At 37.4% G+C, this 24398-nt stretch overlaps 1 protein-coding gene across 3 annotated transcripts in view; it reads right to left on the reverse strand.

Annotated features, from left to right (window-relative positions):
* The window catches only part of LOC150090805 (telomerase protein component 1-like), an 827340-nt gene extending 803295 nt beyond the window's left edge, over nucleotides 1–24045 (reverse strand). The window contains exons 1-3 of one of the 3 annotated variants that reach the window (XM_090372947.1): nucleotides 23844–24045; nucleotides 13841–14082; nucleotides 730–839 (exon numbers count right to left, since the gene is read on the reverse strand). In XM_090372947.1, the coding sequence (XP_090229073.1) occupies nucleotides 730–839; nucleotides 13841–14070 (340 nt within the window). In that variant the 5' untranslated portion in view covers nucleotides 14071–14082; nucleotides 23844–24045. Of the gene's footprint in view, nucleotides 1–729; nucleotides 840–13840; nucleotides 14083–23153; nucleotides 23329–23839 lie in introns of those variants that run through there. The other 2 variants (XM_090372938.1, XM_090372956.1) reach the window with 2 other exon arrangements.
* Between the last annotated feature and the right edge of the window lie 353 nt (nucleotides 24046–24398).

Below are 24398 nucleotides of genomic sequence, written 5' to 3' on the forward strand. Positions count from 1 at the left end.
TTTAGGAGCTACGTTTTTAGCAACTAAGGCCATATTGCTCCGGAGGGATATGCGGTAGTCATTCCCTGACCTCTCCGCATCCTCCGTATTTGGTGGTCACGGGCTCAAACCCCGGTCTAATCAAGAAGCATGTTCTATGCACTGCTGCTCCTGCCCACCTGGCTACAGAGGCGTCCAATATCCTTTGTCTTCTCAATCTTAAAACCATACACGGTGTAATAGAGTACTACAGGTTTTAATACCATTTACATTTGTGATTACCATTAAACACACACACAGGGTGTTTCTAAATTATGCTGCCAAAATCATCTATAGGAGTAGTTTTATGTACCAAAACAAACAAGAGTTCATATCAACATAAATCCAATGGTTATGGTTGTTTTAAATTTTAAAAAATGTCTATGGAGAGTTTTGAATGGTAAAAAAATAATAATAATAAAAAATAAGCAGATGCATACCTAAATGTTTATTCATACCAGGTGCGTGTATGCTTATTCTTATTCTTAATTATTTTTTACCCTTCAAACTCCATGTCCATTTTTGAAAATTCAAACAGCCATAGCTCCATAAGGGTTCTGAGTTCGGAATATTTACATGAACTTTTTTTACTTGTTTTTGTATTCCAAATATAAATTCTGATATCTAAACATCGTATTTTCACAATGAAAATGTGTAAAATATGTAATTTTGTAACTATGTCTTGTAATAAAATTAATTAAAAGGACTAACCTGATTTGAGCAAGACATTTTCTGTTGATATTGTAGATGATGTCTGGGAAAGTATAAATTTACTTTGTTCACGAAGAGATGAACTATCTTGTCTTGTTAAAAAGGATGATCTGTTTTGACAATAAAACATATATATAAATGCACAGCAATAAGCATGTTTTCTGAACTAAATATCAAGGATGAATAAAGTAACAAAACATGAGAATACACTGAACAGTAATGCCAGCTAATTTTTTAAACAAATCCACATAGCAGTGTGAAAAAACATGAGGTGATTGAGATTTTCAATGCAGAAAATGTTTCACTAATTGACATTTATTGGAAAAGTTGTGTAGACATCGATACTCTGGTAAATTGGACTGCATGCATCCACAATAGATGTGGCATGCTGAAAATAGCTATAATTGAAAGAAAGGCACACCTTTCTTTCAATTATAGCTACCTTTGCCACTACTATAGTATAATCACAAATTTGCCAGGGGCAAAGGTTGATGACGTTGTAGAGCAGATATCATCTTTTAAGGGCACAAAGGGTGATATTGTTGTACACGTTGGCACAAATGATATTAAGAGTAGGAGACCAGCAGAATTACTTAACAAGTACAGGTCACTATTGAAAAAAAGCCGTGAATTAGGGTTGAATTTGAAAGTGTCTGCAATTCTGCCCAGACACGATAGGAAGGAGTATATGATGAGAGCTTTGTCGATCAATTCGGCACTGGAAAGATTGTGCAAGGCTGAAGTGGTAGAATTTTTTTCAGCCTGGTCTGTACTTGTTAACAGGAGAGACTGCTTCCACAGGGATGGGATACACTTAAATAGAAAGGGTGCAAGAATATTTGTTCACTTAAATAGAAAGGGTGCAAGAATATTTGTTGATGCTATCGAGGCAGTGTTAGGTGGGTCGGAAAACTGCTAGCTTGGGGGAGGATACAAGGACTAATAGATTAAAAGTAGCCACTAGCAAAGGTGAAAGTGATTCTTGCATTGCTTTTATTGGAATAAGCAGAAGCCTAGAAAACAAGATGCAGGGTATTTCAGAGACTGCTGGAAGTCATTGTGGTACAAGTAAACACATGGGTTGTGTTAGGGTAGCTAAGAATAGGAACAGCTGCATGTATACTTGCATGTACGCCAATGCTAGGAGTTTGGTAAATAAATTTGATGAATTTGAGGTATTGCTCAGAACATCAAAGGCAGATATTGTGGGGATATCAGAGATGTGGTGTCACACAGATATAAGGAATGCAGAGCTGGAATTTGGGGAGTACAAGGTGTACAGGAAGGATAGACAAGACAGGAAGGGAGGAGGGGTTATACTATTAGTTAAGAAGCACATAAAATCCAAGGAAGTGAAGCCAGTCGACATCGCTGGACAGTGCAGTGCTGAGTCAGTTTGGTGTGGCATAAGCATTGGGAGATAAAAATTGAGAGTAGGAGTGTGTTATAGGCCTAATGACTATAATGAGTATAATAAGGAACTGTACAGGGAAATAGAGTGGGCCAGTAAATCAGAGAGTCTTATAATGGGGGATTTTAATTTCTCAGATATTGACTGGAATTTGTGGGTTGGTCACTTACACACTAGCAAGGCTTTTGTGGATTTATTGGATGATTGTTTTCTTCATCAGCGTGTTCGGAAGGCAACTAGAGGGAGTAATACTCTTGATCTGATTATCAGTAGTGATTCTTCATGCATTAAGAATCTGCAGATAAAGGAACTACTAGGTGGCAGTGATCACAGTGTGCTGAAGTGGGATTTACTCAAAGAGGTAACTACCATCAGGTGTAAAGAGAAGGGTTTTTCCTTTCGTAAAGGTGACTATGGTGGTCTGAGACAATATTTAAATTCTATACAGTGGGACCAACTGATGATGTTACCAACAGCAAATTCAAAATGGGAAGCATTCAAAGAATTTATCTTGGAAGCTACTAGGCTTTACATACCAACTAAGAAATAGTTGTTCAAGGTTTAGGCCTAAATGGATGTCAGATGAACTAATGAGACATGTGGCACAGAAGAAAAATGCATGGGATACATATAAATTAATGGGTGACATGGAAGCCTATGATATATATAAACTGGTCTGTAACCAAGTCACAAAGAAGATTAGGCAGGCAAAGGCAGATTATGAGAAATCCTTGGCAAAGGTTGCAAAGAAAAACAACAAAGAGCTCTTTACCTATGTAAACTCTAGAAGGAAAGGGATGAATCTAGATATTGATGGTTCAACTGTTGATGATCCTGCTCAGGTAATTAACAAACTAAATGAGTATTTTGCATCTACATTCACCCATGAGGAGTTATTCACGGAGAAGAATGCCAGAGGTGAGCTAAACTCTGCCAGTGAGCTGGAAGATTTTGTAAAAGCTGAGAGGAAAGTGGAGGAGAAATTGTTGAACATAAACATAAAAAAGGCACTCGGGGTGGAAGGGATCTATCCAGTAATATTAAAGGAGGCAGCAAAGGAAGTAAGCAAAACCTTAGCCATAATTATGGGAGCTTCTTTGGACTCAGGGGAGGTACCCATGGACTGGAGATGTGCAAATGTGACCCCAATTCAAAAGAGGATCAAAAGGCGACACAAGTAATTACAGACCTATGGTTTAACTTCTGTTCCAGGAAAATTAATGGAGGCACTTGTTAAAGAAGCACTGCAGGATCATCTAGACAAGACTTCAGTTATAGCTCAGACACAGCATGGTTTTGTTAAGGGAAAGTCTTGCCTGACCAACTTGATTGGATACTATGATGTGGTCACAAAGGAACTAGATGCAGAGAATAACTTTGATATCATATATCTGGATCTTAGAAAGGCTTTTGATACTGTTGCACATGGAAGACTACTGCACAAATTGGAGCAGTGCGGCATTGGAGGCAAATTGATGCTATGGATAAAGGGATGGTTGAGTGGGAGAAGGCAGAGAGTGGTAATCAATGGACACTGCTCATCGTGGACTAATGTTTCCGTATTGGATCCGTTGTTTGTTTTCTGTATTTATAAATGATACTGATGATGGTATATCAAGCTTAATGTCCAACTCTGCAGACGATACGAAGGTTGTCAGGGTTGTTAAGGACACTAATGATGGTACACTGCAACAGGATCTAGAAAAGTTGAGCAGATGGGCCAAGAGGTGGCAAATGAAGTTTAACATTGACAAATGTAAAGTACTACATATGGGAAGCAGCAACTCCACAGTGACGTATCAACTCTGTGTTACTACACTCATAGTGGTAGAGAACGAAAAGAACCTGGGGGTAATTGTGCAGGCAGATATGAAGTTTTCTGAGCAGTGCAGACGGTCTGCTAGAGTAGCTCATAGTGTCTTGTCAATGATATACAGGAATTTTTCTAGCAGGGATAAGGAGGTGATTATCCCCTTGTATAAGGCAATGGTCAGGCCCCATCTTGAGTACTGTATATAAGTCTGGAGGACTGATTTTAAGAAGGATGTAGAGCTGTTGGAATGAGTATAGAAAAGGGAAACAAGATTAGTGAATGGAACAAAGGGTTGCTCTTACGAAGAAAGGCTTAAATTTTGTAAATTACAATGTCTGGAAACTAGGCACCTGCGAGGTGATCTGATTGAGGTGTATAAAGCCTTGAATGGTTTGAGCATGCTCAATCCTGATGGAATTCTTCCTCTTGCTCAGAATAATCATTTGAGAGGGCATAAATTCAAATTGAGGAAAGACAGATGTAGGATAAATGTGCGGAAGTTTGCCTTTAGCCAGTGGGGGATTGGTTGATGGAACAGACTTCCATCCTTTGTTGTGGAAGTTGATAGCTTAAATAAATTTAAGGCTGAGCAGGACAGGTACTTGGAACGAACGGGGGGGGGGTGAAATGGGAGTGTGTTTTTTTTTTTTTTTTTAGCTGATGTTGCATAAGCTTGCTTTCTTGCATCACATGCCTCTACTAATGCTAAAGTGTGCATTTGCACACTTTACATGCATACTGTAGCAGGGTCCAAACTGATTTATCAGTATTGAGACCCACAGATGTGTTCATTACTCCTATCTAAAGTTTTTAAATAATTTTCCATGGAGGAAAAAAAATAATTTTTATCTTTAATTGAATCTGTCAGTAGTTACTGTCAGCACCAACTGTTTGATCCTTTTTCCAAAGCTTATATATTTTTATGTTATATTTTAACATAATTTGTCCATTTTTCTGATCCCACTTCTGATTAATTTTAAATTAGATGGTGCAATGTGGGAGTGATCACTGAAAATTTCTGCCCCAGGGTCTTCACTAGGTAATTACTTCATTGGTAAGTGGTTTTTATAACATAGCCATAGTCTTTCAACCGCCCTTTGACTGGTTTAGACATTAGTGGAATGTTAAGCCCCTTTGTTATTTTGGACACTAGTACTTTGTACAGTAGAATATCAATTATCCGGGACTGAGTTATCCCCATGGTCATATTAACTGGTTTTGTTTTTTTTTTAACAATCATTAAAAAAAAGAAATAGTTAATGGAGCATATTAGTGACTTTCTAATAAAATCACTCTGTGTAAAATGTTTAATTCTTTATTATACATAGTGCAGAAATTGGAAAATGAGAAAGTCAATATGAGAAGTGCTGGTGCTGCCATTTACTAGAGGTAAACATGAAATAAAAGAGTGATTGTTCCTCGAGCACTGCAGCCAAGTTCAGCAGAAACTGCCACTATTTCAGAACATAGTGTGTGCTGAACTGTATTTCTCTCCTATGTCTGGATTGTAAAGGAACACTGGAACAAAGAGCAAACATCAAGTTTTGTGCTTGACTGGGCGAAAGTGCCATAGAAACATTTCAAATGATGAAGCAAGTATATGGGGACAATTGTTTTTTTTTTTTTTTTTTTTTTTTTTTTTGATTTGGTAGTTGTTGGCGCATCGGCTTCTGTGGCCATATTGCACCTCCCAAGGTTTTTGCAGTACTTTGATCCAAGCCCGAGGCGGGAATCGAACCCGCGACCTTTGGGTTGCCGGGTAGGTACTTTACCCACTCGGCTAGCCCGGTCGGCTGGGACAATTGTCTGTCTCATGCATACATGTTCGAGTGGCATAAAAGCTTTGCCCATGGAAGAGAATCACTGGATGATGACAAACATCTGGGCTCAGCAAGAATGGTTTGAACACCAGAGTTGATTGAAAAGGTGCAGGAAATCATTACCAATGACTGATGTGCAATGCTCTGAATGATTTCGGAAGATCTATACATTAATAAGGAAACAATTCGACAAATAATAAACCAGGATTTGAAGAAAATGAAGGGCTGTGCATGGATGGCTTGTTCCACATTCTTAACAGATGGTCAATTATAGGCAGGAGTTGAACACTGCAGAGAACTTTTAGGCTACTAAAAGCAAACCCAACTTCCTGAATTCAATCGTTATAGGTGACAAGACATGGTGTTTTCAGTACGACTCCACAATGAAGTGATAAAGTGTGGTGGAGTGGAAGTTCACAAACTCTCCCAAGGCCAAAAAAGTTTGTTCGTCAAAAAAGGTCAAAAATCAAAACCATGCTCATCACTTTCTATGATAGCAAGGGAATTCTGCACAAGTTTGTGCCCGATGGCCAAAGTGTTACTGCTGCCTATTATCTGAACATTTATTGCAGAGAATCCGGCACATGTGGTCTAAGTACAGCAACAGCAGTTGGTTCCTCTTGCATTAAAATGCATCAAGCCATAAAGCTTTCCCTGTTGCGGTTTTGGCTAGTAAAAAAAGTCTGCGTACTGTTGCATCTGCCATATTCACCAGACTTCGTCCTTATTCACAAAAAGGGTACCACTAAAAGGCCATTATTTTCATGTCAACACCATTCAAAGAGTTGTGACAAGAATATTAACCAGCATACCAGTCATGACTTTCAAACAGTCATTACAGTCACTTCGTGATCATTGCATGCAGTGTGTGAACATGAGAGGAAGTTACTTTGAATAAACCAAGGTTAGTTTATTCATATGTGGGATCATGATATAGTGTTATCTGCTTTTTACACAAAACACAGTGGCGGACAAAAAAAAACTGCATCACCTTAAAAAAAGTAACATTTGTTACTATCTTATATGTTTGTAGTCAAACATATAAGATATTGCTTGATTACAGTCATTTTGTTTGTCACAAAGCAAAGGCATTGCATCAGATAACACTTCTATTGCATTAGACAGTAATTGCAAAGTATAGCATCAGCCATTTCTATAAATACGGCACTGGAAGGGTATACATGCTCATTGGTATCCTGTTTTGTGGAGGTGTAAGCATAGCTCCATATGTTCAGTTGACACCAAGAAAAAAAAAGTGTACTACCTGTTGCTCTGTCCCAGGAAGGGCTTTCTATGCGCGCTATCACCGATAAAATAGGCTACCACCAGTCAACAGTATATCAGGTGCTGAAATTAAAGTGCGAAACCAATGATGTGAAGAGAAGACCTGGATCAGGCCGTAGGAGAGTGACTAGACCTTCTCAAGATCGATATTTGAAATGGCTATGCCTAAGTAATGGCTATGCTACTGCTCCTGATCTAAAACTGGACTTTGAGATGGCCTTTGGTGTTGAAACAAGTGCACAAACTATCCAAAGACAGCTTTCAAAATGTGGTCTACAAAGCCTATCAGGCCCAAGAAGAAGCCTTTGTTGACCCAACAAATGAGGAAAAAGTGACTTGCTTGAGCTAAAACGCATGTTTCATGGACAAAAGAGCAATGGGACACCCATCTTTTCTGACGAATCAAAATTCAACCTGCATGGCTTGGATGGGAAGCGATATGTCAGAAGATGAAAATCAGAGACATACCATCCTGGCTGCATAACACTGACTGTAATGTTCCCTGCTGGCCACATGTTCTGGGGATGCATAACAAGCAAAGGGTAGGGAAAATTAAGTTTATTAATGGAATGGTGAACACAGAAACCTACACTGCTATCTTGAAGGAGTGCCTGAAACCTGTTATTAGGGATCACCGCACAGACATCCAAAACTGCATTTTTCAACAGGACTCAGCATCTTGCCACACAGCAAAACTGGTAAGTTTTATTCTATTTAGATTTAATAATGAGTTTATCTTCTTGTCTCACAATGCTTAAAACATAATTACACCAATGTTTTCCTTGTTTTTCTCCCTTAAGGTGCAAACATATCTCAGAAATGCTGGCACTATTGTGTTGGACTGGCCCACCCGGCAACAGTCCAGATTTGAACCCTATTGAGAATTGCTGGTATATAATGTCGTCTAAAATTGCTCAAAAGCCAACAAGTAAGATTCAGCTGCAGGAGAGCATTGTAAGGGGGTGGTACTACAAAATTGAGCAACCATATATCCAGAAGTTGATTAACTCTATGCCAGATCTTTGCAAGGCTGTAATTGCAGCTCGAGGAGGAAAAACAAAATATTGAGAACTTAATTTGCTGATTTTCCAGTACATAATACTATTACGTTAACTTGTTATTTCAGTTTATACATATAAATGAAATAAAATGTCTGTTTGGTTGCCATGATTGGCATTTGCATGATTTCTCATATTTCCATTAATTACGCATTTTACCCTTTGGGAAGATATTTATGGCAATTAGGTGGAGTCTTTTTATTGAATTTCATTCACAGAGATACCCCATCTAACAAATGCAACCCACAAATGCAGCACAAAACACATTATTTGCAAAATTCACAAGTGATGCAGTTATTTGTCTGCCACTGTACATATTGACTGGAACTTGTAGTTGGTCACTCGTAGGCTAGCAAGACTTTTGTGGATTTATTGGAGAATTGTTTTCTACAGCAACATGTTCGATGGGCAACCAGAGAGAGTAATACTGATGATGTTACCAACGGTGAATTCTAAATGGGAAGCCTTCAGAGACTTAAACTTGGAAGCTACTAGGCTTTTCATACCAACTAAGAAATACTGTTCAAGGTTCAGGCCTAAATGGATGTCGGAAGAATTAATGAGGTTCGTGGCAGAAAAGAAAAACGCATGGGATGCATATAAATTATCAGGCGACACAAGCAAGTCTGTAATCAAGTCACAAAAGAGGTTAGGCAAGCGAAGGCAGTTTACGAGAAATCTTTGGCAAAGGATGCAAAAAAAACAGCAAAGAGTAGAGAGAGTAATACTCTTTCTCTGATTATCAGCAGTCATTATTCATGCATTAAGAATTTGCAGATAAAGGAAACACTAGGTGACAGTGATCACAGTGTACTGATGTGCGATTTACTTAAGAATGTAACTACCATCAAGGATAAAGGGAAGGGCTTTTGCTTTTGTAAAGTTGACTACAGTGGTCTCAGACAGTTTTTAAATTCTATACAGTAGGATCAACTTATGATGTTACCAATGGTGAATTCTAAATGGGAAGACTTCAAAGATTTAATCTTGGAAGATACTAGGCTTTTCATACCAACTAATAAATACTGTTCAAGATTCAGGCCTAAATGGATGTGGAAAGAATTAATGAGGCTTGTGGCAAAGAAGAAAAATGCATGGGATGCATATAAATTATCAGGCAACATTGAAGCCTGTGGCAGATATAAGCTAGTCTGTAATCATGTCACAAAAGAGGTTAGGCAAGCAAAGGCAGTTTATGAGAAATCTTTGACAATGGATGCAAAAAAAACAGCAAATAGTTCTTTACTTATGTAACCTCTAGAAGAAAGGGGATGAATCAGATTGGTCTACTTAACATAGATGGTTCGACTATTGATGATCCTGCTCAAGTAGCTGATAAACTGAATGAATATTTTACTTCTACATTCACACATGAGGAGTTATTCAAGGAGGGGAATGCCAGAAGTTTTATCAAACTAACAGGGAGCTAAGATTTTGTAATAACTGAGAGCAAAGTGGAGGAGAAATTGTTCAAGTTAAACATAAAAAAAGGCACCTGGGGTAGATGGAATCTATTCAGTTATAATGAAGGAGGCAGCAAGGTAAGTAAGGAAATTCTTAGCCATAATTATGAGAGCATTCTTAGAGTCAGGGGAGATCCCCGTGGACTGGAGATGTGCAAATGTATCCCCAATTCACAAAGGGGGGTTCAAAGGGTGACACAAATAATCATAGACCTGTTAGTTTAACTTCTGTTCCAGTGAAAATGATGGAGTCACTGGTTAAAGAGGTGATACAGGATCACCTAGACAAGACAGCAGTAATAGCTCAGAAAGCATGGGTTTGTTAATGTCAAGTCTTGTCTGACCAATTTGATTGGATACCACGATGTGGTCACAAAGGAACTGGATGCAAAAAATAATTTTGATATCATATATTTGGATTTCAGGAAAGCTTTTGATATTGTTGCACATGAAAGACTGTGGTACAAATTGGAGTGGTATGGCATTAAGGGCAAGTCACTGCAATGGATAAAGGAATGGTTGAGTAAACCATTGGTTGAGTAATGATTGAGTAAAAATGGATAAAGGAATGGATGGCAGAGAGTGGTAATAAATGGACACTGCGCTATGTGGACTAATGTTATTAGTGGAGTTCCCCAGGATTCGGTGCTGGGCCCATTATTATTTTGTGTATTTATCAATGATATCGATGAAGGTATATCAGTCTTAATGTCTAAGTTTGCAGATGATACAACGGTTGGCAGGGTTGTTAATGACAGTAAAGACAGAATACTACAGCTACAGGATCTAGAAAAGTTAGGCAGATGAGCTGAGAAGTGGCAACTCAAGTTTACCATTGACAAATGCAAAGTATTCCATATGGGTAGCAGTAACCCAAGAGAAATGTACCAACTGTGTGGTACTACACTCAGGGAAATGGAGAATTAAAAAGACCTGGGGGTAACTGTGCAGTCAGATATGAAGTTCTTTGCACAGTGCAGACGGGCTGCCAGAGCAGGTCATGGAGTTTTGTCAATGATATATAGGAATTTTGCTAGCAGAGCAAGGAAGTGATTATCCCTTTGTATAAGGCAATGGTCAGGCCACACCTTGAGTACTGTATACAGGTCTGGAGGCCTCATTTTAGGAGGGATGTAGAGTTTCTAGAATGAGTACAAAGAAGGGCAACAAGACTGGTGAGGGGAACAAAGGGGTGCTCTTACCAAGAAAGGCTTAAGTTCTGGAATTTGCAGCTTCTGGCCTTATACACCTGATCGAGGTGTATAAGGCCTTGAATGGTTTGAGCAGGCTCAATACTTACAGGACACATCCACTTACTCAGATTAAGAACCAGAGGGGACAGAGATTCAAATTGAGGAAAGACAGTTGTAGAATAAGTAAATTTAAGGCTGAACTAGACAAACATTTGGAGTGACCGAATGGGTGAAATGGGAAGGGGTTTTTTTTTTTTTTTTTTTGGTTGATGCTGTATAAGCTTACTTTCTATCATCATATTCCTCAACTAATGCTAATATCTATGACAACCCTAATAAAATATAATTTAAATTAATAATGTTTTATCAATTATCCAGGTTCTAGCTTCCCCTAATTACCGCAGATAATTAGCACTCTACTGTACTTTAATTGTATCCAATCATGTATCTTTTGATATGTTAGTTCACAAATATGTTAGTTCAATATGTGACACGAGTAACTATAGACCTGTTAGTTTAACTTGTGTTCTGGGGAAAATAATGGAATCACTGGTTAAAGAAGCATTGCAGGATCATCTAGATCCTGCAAATTGTTTTATAATTTTTTTTTTTTTTTTTTGGCTGATGCTGCATAAGCCCATACACTTGCTTTCTTGCATCACATGCCACTACTATTACTACACAGCATGGGTTTGTTAAAGGGAGGTCTTGTCTGACCAATTTGATTGGATACTATGATGTGGTCACAAAGGAACTGAATGCCAAATATAATTTTGATATCATATACTTGGATTTCAGGAAAGCTTTTGATACTGTTGCACATGTAAAACTGCTTTTAAAATTGGAGAGGTATGGCATTAAGTGTAAGTTGCTACAATGAATAAAGGGATGGTTGAGTGGGAGATGACAGAGAGTAGTAATCAATGGACACTGCTCTTCGTGGACAAATGTTATTGGTGGAGTTCGATGTTGGGCCCATTGTTGTTTTGTATATTTATCAATGATATTGATAAAGGTATATCAGGTTTAATGTCCAAGTTTGCAGATGATACAAAGGTTAGCAGGGTTGTTAACAAGAGTAAAGACAGTATGCTACTCCGAATGGATCTAGATAAGTTGGGCAAATGGGTTGAGAAGTGGCAACTGAAGTTTAACATTGACAAGTGCAAAGTACTGCATGTGGGTAGCAATAACCGAAAAGTAACGTACCAACTGTGTGGTACTACACTCAGGGAAATGGAAAGTGAAAAAGACCTGAGGGTAATTGTGCAGTCAAATATGAAGTTCACTGAGCAGTGCAAACGGGCTACCAGGGCAGGTCATGGAGTCTTGTCAATGATATATAGGAGTTTTGCTAGCAGGGACAGGGTTGTGATTATCCCGTTATACAAGGCAATGGTCAGGCCACACCTAGAGTATTGCACAAAGGTCTGGAGGCCTCATTTTATGAAGGATGTACCATTGCTAGAACGAGTACAAAGAAGGACAACAAGATTGGTGAGGGGAACAAAGGGGTGCTCTTACCAAGAAAGGCTTAAGTTCTGCAAATTGCAGCACCTGGAGAGTAGGGACCTGCAAGGTGATCTGAGATGCATAAGGCCTTGAATGGGTTGAGCAAGCTAAATGCTGATGGGATTCTTCCTCTTGCTCAGATTAAGAACCTGAGGGGGCAGTTTAAAATTGAGGAAAGACAGTTGTCGAATAGATGTGCAGAAATTTGCCTTTAGCCAGCGAGTAGTTGATTGCATCACATGGTGGAACAGACTTCCATCATCTTTTGTTGTGGAAGTTGATAGCCTAAATAAATTTAAGGCTGAGCTGGACAGGCATTTGGAACGAATGAAGGGGTGAAATGGGAGGTGTTTTTTTTTTTTTTTTTTTTTTTCTTTTGGCTGATGCTGCATAATCTTGGTTTCTTGCAACTTATGCCTCTACTAATGCTAAATGCAAACACTCTCTTTCGCAGCACTCAAAAGCATGTTACAAGGGAAAGAGAAGGTCATCACACAAGCTATGTGTGCTTTTGTATAATTCCAAAAAAAATTTCTTTGTTTCAATGCAGAGCAATATTATATGAATAGACTGCAATTCCTGCATATTTGTTTCTTTGTGTGCTTACTTTGGAAATTTTAGTGTAATATTTAGCATACTGAACATGCCTGTTAGTAGGACACACATTTAGGATATTCTATTTTTTGAACCCAATAAACCATTTAAAATTGCAATACAAATGTGGAATTAATTTCCAATATTTTAAATATTGAGAAATATATTTCATTATTTTTGAATTCTGTAAAGTTTAATTTTAGCTATATAATAAAAATGTAAATGTTAAGGAATGTGATGGAGGGGTGGAAAGGCAAAGAGACCAGACTGAAGAGGAAAGAGATGAAAATTGTTGAGTGAATAAACAGACTTGGATTTTCACATGGACCCAAAGAGACTCAGTCTACCTTGGAGAAGTGGGAGGGAAGACTGGGCAAGACATATCTGCTGTATTAGTCATAGTCATTTGAGTTTGTTCTTTTTTGCTTAGCCTAACTGTTGTCCAAAACAGCATAAATTTTTTTTTTTCAAATTCCCCATTTCAATTTTGTATTGCTGATACTAATAAATATTTATCATAATAATAATAAATACCTATAGGCATTGACAGAAGACAATACACAGGCAATGACAGAAGACAATGCACTTTGACAGAGACAAAACAGCTTTCTAATAAAATAATTCATACCGCTTTTAAAGATATTTAAAATTTCAGAGGTTACAATGAGGAACTACAATTATGAGAGCTGCATGTTATTATAACTGTTTAATTACTATTCAAATTTTTTCCCAGGGGCTCACATCTGGTGAGTATGGGCTTGGCACACCCAGGTTCCTGAGCTGGATATCATCATTTTTCTTTCTCTTGCTGATTCCTCTCTCTCTCTCTCTCTCTCTCTCTCAGGAATTTGTTTTTTGGCTGGTGTATCATAAGCCTCAGGCTTCCTTGCACCATATGACTAATAATAATAATATAAAATAATAATAAAATGTACATTAGTAAAAACAGTACAGCATCCTTACCTATTTTTATCATAATGTAAACCACTGTATCCAGGAATTCTAAAATAATCTTTATTCTTCTTATCAGAATAAATAAATGATGGGTTGCTATATAAGGATGATAATGCAGAGCTGGAATCTTGTTTTGTATAAAGCAAATGTGAAGGCTCCTTACCATCATGCAAAAAAGGATTTTTAGTATCCAAAAGGGATGATTTTCCAAACAAAAGGGGATACTTATCTGATGTCATTTTTAAATGAGCCTATATGAAAAATGCAAAAATTTAAATATAACTGTTACGATTTTTTTATATTATATTGTGCATAATGTAAATAACATAAATAAATAAAATAAACATAGAATATTTAAATATAAAACAATTATTAATAAAGATCCAATTGATTTGAAAATGCCCATTTTTCAAAATTTTTACAGCTGGTGTATACAGGTACAATACAGACAGTAGAACAGTCAAAGCTCTATATAACTACCCCCCCCCAAGGGTAATGAGGAAATGGTCATTATATCAACTGTTCATAAAACAGCATTGTTTTAACGAGAAATTGGCTGGGACCAACCACATAGTACGTTATAATGTGTGGGACGTTTAACAGAGGGTTGTTATAAAGAGCTTCAACTGTATTAGTATTATGACTAAATGATGCAAGGAAACAAAACTTTTTCTTCATCTACCATATAAAAAAAAATGGAAAACCTTCTCTATCATTCATATCTTTACTGTCGCCAAAAAGTGGCTATACTGATCTCTCTCTCTGTCTCAACCATTGTGGCAGGCAATTTATTCCAATTTGCTACAGTGTGCTGTCCATAACTAATCTTCATGAAATATTCTGCTTTCTGTAACTCCCCAAATTTTGTATTTGTGCCTTACAGTTCTTCTCTCTTCTGCAAGTGAAGATATACCACCCCTGTTCAGTCTACTGATTCAGTTCAAAAGCCTTATATACCTCTATCATATCACCCACCCGAAGATGTCTAATTAACAAACTTTGCAATCCACACCTTCTAAGCTATTCTTCATATGAGCATCAGCCTGTGCCCTCACCAATTCTGTTGCCCTCCTTGAACCATATCTAGAAACTCTGTCTTTCTTCAAATGTCCCCTCCAGACCTGAACACAACATTCTAACTGCAGTTTCACCATTACCTTATACACCGATGAGCCAAAACATTATGTTTGTTTTGTTTGTTATTTGGATTTTAGGAGCATTAGCAACTAAGGCCATATTGCTCCGGGAAATGCGGATACCTTTCCGCATCCTCCGTATTTGGTGGTGACGGGCTCGAACCCCGGTCTAATCAAGAAGCGTGTGCTACGCACTGCTGCTCCTTCCCACCTGGCTACGGAGACGCCGCCAAAACATTATGACCACCTATTTGGGCAGATGGGCTAAGAAGTGGCAACTGAAGTTTAACCTTGACAAATGCAAAGTACTGCATATGGGTAGAAGTAACCCCAGAGAAACGTACCAACTGTGTGGTACTACACTTAAGGTGGTAGAAAACGAAAAAGACCTGGGAGTAATTGTGCAGGCAGATATGAAGTTTTCTGAGCAATGCAGACAGGCTGCCAGGGCAGGTCATGGGGTTTTGTCAATGATATATAGGAATTTTGCTAGCAGGGAAAAGGAGGTGATTATCCCTCTGTACAAGGCAATGGTCAGGCCACGCCTTGAGTACTGCATACAGGTCTGGAGGCCTCATTTTAGGAAGGATGTAGATTTACTTGAGCGTCTACAGAGAAGGGCAACAAGATTGGTGAGGGGAATGAAGGGATCCTCTTATCAAGAGAGGCTTAAGTTCTGCAAATTGCAGTGGCTGGAGACTAGGCACCTGCGCGGTGATCTGATTGAGGTATATAAGGCCTTGAATGGGTTGAGCACGCTGAATTCTGATGGGATCCTTCCACTTGTTCAGATTACGAACCTAAGGGGACATAAATTCAAATTAAGAAAAGACAGATGTAGAATAGATGTGCGGAAATTTGCCTTTAGCCAGCGGGTGGTTAATTGCTGGAACAAACTTCCATCTGTCGTTGTGGAAGTTGATAGGTTGAATAAATTTAAGGAGGAACTGGACAGGCATTTGGAGGGAATGGTGTGATTTTTTTTTTTTTTTTTGGCTGATGCTGCATAAGCTCATACATTTGCTTTCTTGCATCACGTGCCACTACTACTACTACCTAATATGATGTTGGTCCTCCACTTGCAGCCAAAACAGCTCATACCCAGCGAGGCATGGACACTACAAGATTTCTATATGTGTCTTGTGGTATCTGGTACTAACACGTAATCAGCAGATCCTTTAACTCCTGTAAGGTTGGAGATTGCCGCAGATCGGAGTTGCTGTTCCAACACAAACCACAGATGCTCCATGGGATTGATGTCTGTGGAATTTGGAGGCCAGGGCAATACCTGGAAGTCTTCCTCATATTCCGCAAACCAGTCTCAAACAATCCGGGGGGGGGGGGCATGGCACATTAGCCTGCTGAAAGATGGCACCGCCAGAGGGGAAGACCATTGCCATAAAAAGGTGTACCTGGTCAGCAATGATGTACCTATACTGAATTTAAGCCTTTCTGTGAAAAAAAAAAAAAAAAAAATTTTTTTTTTTTAAGAAGTGTGATATTTTATTTTATAAGTTTAATTCAAAGCATATGTATTTAATTTATATTTTGTATGTGAATATTTTTTTACAAATAAAAAAAATAAATTTGATATCTACGTATATATGTACATCTATGTATATGTGTATCAATATATATGTGTATATTGATTCTTGGGGGATGTAAAATTCCCCCAACCAGATGTCCTGCATTGGAATACCAAGGATCTAGTATTCAAATGCGGGAATACCAAGGATCTGGTCACTTTACTCATAACATCACTTGCAAGGCAAATAATACACAGAATTATAAAAAAAAAAAAAAAAACCCTTTCCGTATCGGTTCCTGTTTCAGCATTACCGACCTATCTATTCTCTAGATGCCAAAATTCCCTAGTATTCACCAATATTCCCCTAAATCATAAAAGGGGCTATATCATTAAACCGAGAGCTAACTAAAAGTTTTAAATGTTACATTCTGCTGAAATTAAGAAGAATTGACTATTTTCAAGCCAGAAACATTTCTGGTGTTGACCAGTGTTACAGTCATTGTCGTCCAACACCTCACCAACGGTTTGTGGGTTTTCACTCCTTGGACAACTTTCGGTAGGTACTAACAATGGCTAACCGTGAGCACTCCACCAGCCGTGCCGTTTCGGATATGCTCTGACCCAGTCATCTGGCCATTACAATTTGGCCTTTGTCAAACTCAGTTAAATTCGTTGCCTTTCTCTTCTGAAGGACAAGAGTACTACTGATTAGCGGAGCTCAGTATCATGTGTTTTTTTATAACGTGTCCTGAGTTGCACCGTAGTTCACCTCCGATTTACATAACAACTTGCTGGTCATAATGTTTTGGCTCTTCGGTGTATATAACATCAATAACCTCCTTTTCTTTACTTTTTAAGGTCCCATATATCATAGACAGGATACTGAGTGCATTCCCAGTCATTTTTTTTTATAGAGCATGGAACCTTGTCTGATTAAATCTTAACCCCTAAGTCTTTTTCATCCTGGACCACTTTTAACTCCACTGTTCTGTTCTCCAGGTGCAAACCTTATATAATGAAGCATGAGCACCAGCTGGCATTTTTCAGACCATTTGTGCAACTGATACAAGTCATTTTGAATCAAAATTGCCTGGTTATGGTTGTTATCAAAGGGTAACACAGTCTGATCAAATGGTGACAAGTAATTACAGAGCTGTTAGTTTAACTTCTGTTCTGGGGTAAAATTGAGTTACTGGTTAAAGAAGCAATGCAGAACCATCTAGACAAGACTGCAGTTATACTTCAGACACAGCATGGGTTTGTTAAGGAGAAAAACTTGTCTGACCAATTTAATTGGATACTATGATATGATCACAAAGGAACTGAACGCAAAAAAGAATTTTGATATCATATACAGGTAACCCTCGTTTTGTGCCAATTTGGTCTGATTTGCAACGATTCGCAATAGTGCCGATCACTAACCACAATGTCATTTTTATTTTTATTTATTTATTTTTGAAAACTGGTTCTTTTTTTTGCAATTTTTTTATAAATTGAAAGTTTAAAATCGCCAGACCAATGTGCTATATATCGTGCACTGTTCACGTGATTTAAGACAATCTGAGCCAATCAGCAATTAGCGCATTCGTATCAGACGAGAAAGATTCCCACCCTCAAAAGTAACCACTCGTGGAGGCGGGTACCAAAGGCCCATGCAGTGAAGCATTCAGTTGGTTGTCGTCTACGTTATTTACACATGTTGGAAATTTCTTATTTTCTTATTAATTGTCCTATTAATAAATTGTGTTATAAAGTTTTTAATTTAATAGAATAAAGACATGTCATGTCTGGTAAAAGTAGTTAATCGAATCCTAGTGCAATATTGGGAGGATAGAATCCGATGAAAGACGCCTAATATGTGTAGGGCTATGAATATGCCTCTATCTACTATTACTACAACTATGAAGAATGCTAATAAAATAAAACAATTGATGCAAAGTGGTAGGTAAAATTTTTGGTGCCCAGAACCTAACCCTGTGATTTCCTATTGACTTCATTTTATAAAGGGTTCCATTTTCGCCGATTCCATTTGCACCTAACCCCGATGTAAATCAAGGGCTACCAGTACTTGGATTTCAGGAAAGCTTTTGATACCGTTGCACATAAAAGAGTGCTGTACAAATTGGAGCAATATGGCATCAAGGACAAGTTGTTGCTATGGATAAAGGGATGGTTGAGTGGGAGTAAAAAAGACAGTGATAATCAATGGACACTGCACTTCGTGGACTAATGTTATTAGCGGATTCCTCCAGGGTTCGGTGTTGGGTCCATTAATGTTTTCTTTATTTATCAATGATACTGATGAAGGTATATCAGGCTTTAGTTTGTAGATGATACAAAGGTTGGCAGGGATATTAATGACAGTAACGACAGTATGCTGCTGCAAAAGGATCTAGAAAAGTTGGGCAGATGGGCTGATAAGTGGCAACTGAAGTTTAACATTTACAAATGCAAAGTACTGCGTATGGGTAGTAGTAATGTACCAACTGTGTGGTACTAAACTCAGGGTAGTGGACAATGAAAAAGATCTGGAAGTAATTGTGCAGTCAGATATGAAGTTTTCAGAGAAGTACAGACAGACAGGCTGCCAGAGCAGCTCACAGGAACTTTGCTAGCAGGGATGAGGAGGTGATTATCCCTTTGTATACGGCAATGGTCAGGCCATTTATTAATACACACAGTTTACATACATTCATATACACTGGTGTTCAAAGAATTGTAATTGTCGTACAAATAACATAAGTATATGTCAATAATATAATTTTTCAGTATTTAAGTATTTTTTAAGTTTTTTAAGTATTATAAGTATTTTTCACCAACTGTATGTTGAAATGACAAAATAAAATGAAAGCCAAAATTTTGATAACTTTATAATTAAGTTGACAATAAATTACTATTTACAGTGGATATAAAACAAACAATTAAAATATCATAAAATACAATAAAATATACCAAAAAAGAAGTATAATAAAATATACTTCTTTCTCAACAGTACTGTTGAGAAAGAAGGCAGAGCCTTTGAAAGCTTCAGTTATTTTATCGCTTTTAACTGGTATATTTTATTGTATTTTATGATATTTTAATTGTTTGTTTTATATCCACTGTAAATAGTAATTTATTGTAAGCTTAATTATAAAGTTATCAAAATTTTGGCTTTCATTTTTTTATTTTGTCATTTCAACATATGGTTGGTGAAAAATACTTAAAATTATATTATGAATATACCCAACCCCAGAGGCCTATTTGGAGTATATGCCAATATTTCTTACAGATTACATCAGATAACATTGACACGCATAGGTAATGATGTAATATTGCATCAGCTGTTACTTTAAGCTATATAAGCACACTCTGCAAGAGTTGCAGTCATTCCTTGCTTGTGTCAGGATGGCGAGTTATGTGCAGTTGATGCCACGAATAAAGAGTGCCATTGTTGCTTTACATGAGGAAGGATGTTCTTCCCATCGTATTGCTTCTAGAGTGCCTTGTAATCAGTCAACAGTGAATAGATTTCTTTCCAAACTAAAGAATACTGGTTCTGCTGATAGGAAAAAAAGGAACCAGATGTAAACGAGTCTCTATGCCAAAGCAGGACCGTGTTTTGAAGAGCTTATGCCTTAAAAACCATAAAGCTTCTTCATCTGAGCTGAAAAGAGAATGGGAAGAACATACAGGAGTGGTAGCAAGTGCAGTAACAGTCAGAAGACGCCTCTTCAAAAATGGACTTGTAGCCCGCCATCCTAAGAAGTCCCTCCTCACATAAAAAATGAAAATTTAGTGTAAGGAGCATATCAAATGGACCCAAGCAGTGGAAGTCATTTATTTTCTCAGATGAGAAGAAATTCAACCTGCATGGTTCTGATGGGAGACAAACGATTCACCATAGATGAGGTGAAGAATAAAATCCAGACTGTATGGTGTCTACAGTAAAATTCCCTACCAGCCAAATGATATGGGGGTGCATTTCGTATCGCAGAGTAGGTCACCTGCAGTTTATAAGAGGTTCCGTAAATGCCAATGGATATCAGGTATATTGGAAGGCAAATTGCTGCTAACCATTAGAGACCATTTCAAACTGCCAAGTAACTTCATCTTTCAGGACGACTCTGCTCTTTGTCATCGGGCGAAAAGTGGGAGTAGGAGTAGGCACTACTGTAATTACTTTAGCTTCATTTCTGCATTAGAGGTTCAACAGTAATGTGTTTACATTTGTTACAGGTGAAAAAATGTTTGGAAGAACGGCTCTTAGCTGGCCAGGAAACAGCCTGGACCTGAATCCTATAGAGAACTTGTTGTTGTCATTTGGTTTTTAGGAGCATTAGCAACTAAAGCCATATTTCTCCAGGGATATGCGGTGGTCATTCCCTGACCTTTCCGCATCCTCAGTATTTGGTTATATAGAGAACTGTTGGCATCATGTGGAATCTGGAAATGGGAAGGGGTGTTTTTTTTTTTTTTTTTGGCTGATGCTGTATAAGCTTGATTTCTTGCATCATATGCCTCTACTAATGCTAATGCAATATATGGCCGTAGTCTCTGATACTCTCCTAAAACCCTATTATAACAACTCTTTATCCATAGTAGTAACTCATCCCTAATGGTACATTGCTCCAGCTTATACAACAATTGTTCACAAGGCAGACATCAAAGATTACTGAAATCTAAGTATATGATGTCAAAGTTATTCTTTGCATCCAATTCCTTTATAATAACCCTCATAGTAGCTAATCAGATTGGTTGGTTAGGTGTGATCTCCCTTTTTACAAATCCATGCTGTAACTGCCTTACAACTCCAGTCCTACTAAAATGACCATATACAATCTGTACAATCTTCTCATAATCTGCCTTAGCAGCTTTTCCAGACAAGTTTATACTTACTTTGGGTTTCTGTGTTCCCTGATAATTTATAATCACTGCATTCATTTTTATTCTCTGCCACTAGTCTTATTATTCTGTTCCATTATTCTTCCTGGAGCAGAAAACAAACTTAGAGGTCTGTAGTTATTCAACTCACAACTCAAACCACTTGCATACACTTGCACATCTTCAAATATAGGGCTGTTGTTGTTATTTGGTTTTTAGGAGCATTAGCAACTAAGGCCATATTGATCCAGGGATATGTGGTGGTCATTCCCTGACCTTTCCGCATCATCCGTATTTGGTGGTCACAGGCTCGAACCCCGGTCTAATCAAAAAGCGTGTACTATGCACTGCTTCTCCTGCCCACCTGGCTACAGAGGTGTCCAAATATAGGGCCTTACCCTGACTGGTTTCATTTGGTTTGGTTTATTTTATTGACATGCTACCATTGCCAATGAAATCATAAGCAGCAGATAATACTATCTAATAATACTCTCATTATTATGACTAAAAGTTTTACTACCTCTTTAGCAGGTTCTTTTAAAATAACTAATGGATTCCATTAGCCCAAGTGCTTTGCTCATTTTTAATTACAGCAATTTCTTGTAAACCCTCTTTTCAGTTATTGTAAAATCATTTCACTCGCAATCACTATTAGATATACATCTGCTAACCCAATCTCTAAAAACTTGATATGTGAATGTAGATTCAAAATATTCATTCAGTTTGACAGCAACATGTGCAGGATAATCCGTAATTATGCCATTCATATCCACAAGAGCAATGTGGTTCATCTCTTTCCTGCTGGTGTTCACATGTGCAAAAAATTCATTTATGTTAAAAATTATCAACATACATTAATTAAGCACATTGTTTTTTGTGTAGTTGCAATACTAAAGTATCAAATAAATGAAAAGCTGACTTTATCAACCACACTGTAACTGAAAATCACATCAAATCAATGAAATGCATTGTTTGTATAAACAGGCCTGTTTTTTTAATATTATTTATATATTTACAAAATATTCAATTTTTTGATAATTATTATTATATATCATTATTATTATTATTCCAAAATCCACATTTCATTATAAAAAAGATGTCCTTCTTTTTGGATTTTAAACTGTAGCAACTATAGTATTTCACCTATAATGAATAGGCTCTCTAATATAGTAGTTTTTAACCACACACATAAAATTTGTCATTGGATTCAAAATTTGTGTTAAAAAAAAAAGTTTACAAAATATTAAGTTTAAATATTTCTGCTAATTATTGACACACCAACCAAGACTGAACCAAGACTGGTCCTAGAGTTCAGGCGCTTGGGTATCAGAATGAACATTGGAGATAAAAGACAGAGAGGAGTCCTTCTTGCTTGGATTTAATCTCCCCCAGTTTGCATCAGGGCAGGGATTTGACCCTGCTCTGATATAAACTACTGAAATTAAATTATATTTCACATACATATTTTTTACCAACTGGTTTTCACAAACTGAATGTGGACCACCACTGCATGTTTTCCTCATGTCATTTATCTATTTCATCCAATTATTTATCTAGCCACTCCTTAAATTTCCACAAGATCTGATAATGAGTTTATTACATTTTATGTCTGTATATTAAGTTATCCTCAAAATGTAGCTGCTCAACCAATCTTGCATTCAACAATTATAGGTTCCAAGAAAGAACTATTTCAATTCTGATCAATCTGAGCAAACAAAACAGTTCACTAAAATTATTCTTTTAATTAAAGACATACAAATAAGCAGCAATGGCTATTTTCTAAAATATATATTACTTTTTTTTATCAATTTATATACTGGCGTACGTGCGGGCTGAACGATGCAGCCATATGTACAGAGCAGAGGGGGCGCAGTCAGGTGGGCGAACGCCGTTTGAATAGTTCCAAATCTGATGTGGGGTCTATCCTGGTGTTAATAGGAGCTCCGTCAATTTCATCAGAGCTACGTAAATAAAGCGTCCACCTAGTACGGAAAAGCCGTTTCTATCCCTATTTGCGATCATATGTGAATCACAGCCAGTTCAAGTCAGACTTCGAATGTCGGTTTTCCGGAAATTGACACTGCCGCTATTGCGATGCTTGCTCATAATTAATGATTCTGGTATCCACCGGAAGGTATTCAATTTAGCTTTGGATGTCGCCGCAAAGTGCAGTAAGTAATCTTCAGTACACTCGATCCACGTGTAATTAACAAAAAGGGATACCTGCAAAAAATGTTAAAATTTCATACCGGTAGAAACTCGTTTTATACAGATAACCTTTCGCACTGCGGAGTTTGACGATAAACCAGTGGTGGTATGTGCCAAATTAGACTAGGAGGATATTGTCCTTTCCAGCTAAACATACTTTTGATTATGAAAACTTTCGACGACCCCATATTTAGCTCCGTTAATTTTTTATTCATTTTTCAGACTGCCTACGCATACATATTTGAATATGATACATATTTCTTAGATGCTTACCTACCAAGAATTACTTCTAGAAAGAATTCGTTTAAAAATGTATAATCAGAGTCGTAACTACTCTGTGTGAATAATACAGCCGGCTCACGACTCCTCAACAAACTGATCCGTTGTTTGGATTACATTTAATTAAAAACGCAGACATCTTCAACTACCGACAACGAAATGCAAGGTTGTGATATACCTCACTCTCAACAATTGCACAATACTGTATAAGCAATTGCTCTGACATGATGCTCACTCCTACCACGTGAATTTGTATTTAATTTATGCACGTTTGTCATTCCCCTGAATTTTCAGTTAACACAATTTTGTAACCGGGATCTACATTTTTTATATTCAAGAAAGTTTTCAAAAAATAAAATAAATAAATAAACATTGCACGGACATTATGAAAAAATAAAAAATTACAGGAAGCTAAAGATGTTCCAAGCAGAAACCTAACTAGGAATTTCGACACCTGCGGCCAAATATCAGAAGTACGCCTTTATTTTTATAAATACTGTAATCAAATTGCAATTATATTAAATATTAATTTAAGTTATAAACAATAATTATT

Source organism: Mastigoproctus giganteus, chromosome 1, assembly GCF_048544385.1.
Source record: "Mastigoproctus giganteus isolate SK-2022 chromosome 1, ASM4854438v1, whole genome shotgun sequence".
Taxonomy (NCBI): Eukaryota; Metazoa; Arthropoda; class Arachnida; order Uropygi; family Thelyphonidae; genus Mastigoproctus; species Mastigoproctus giganteus.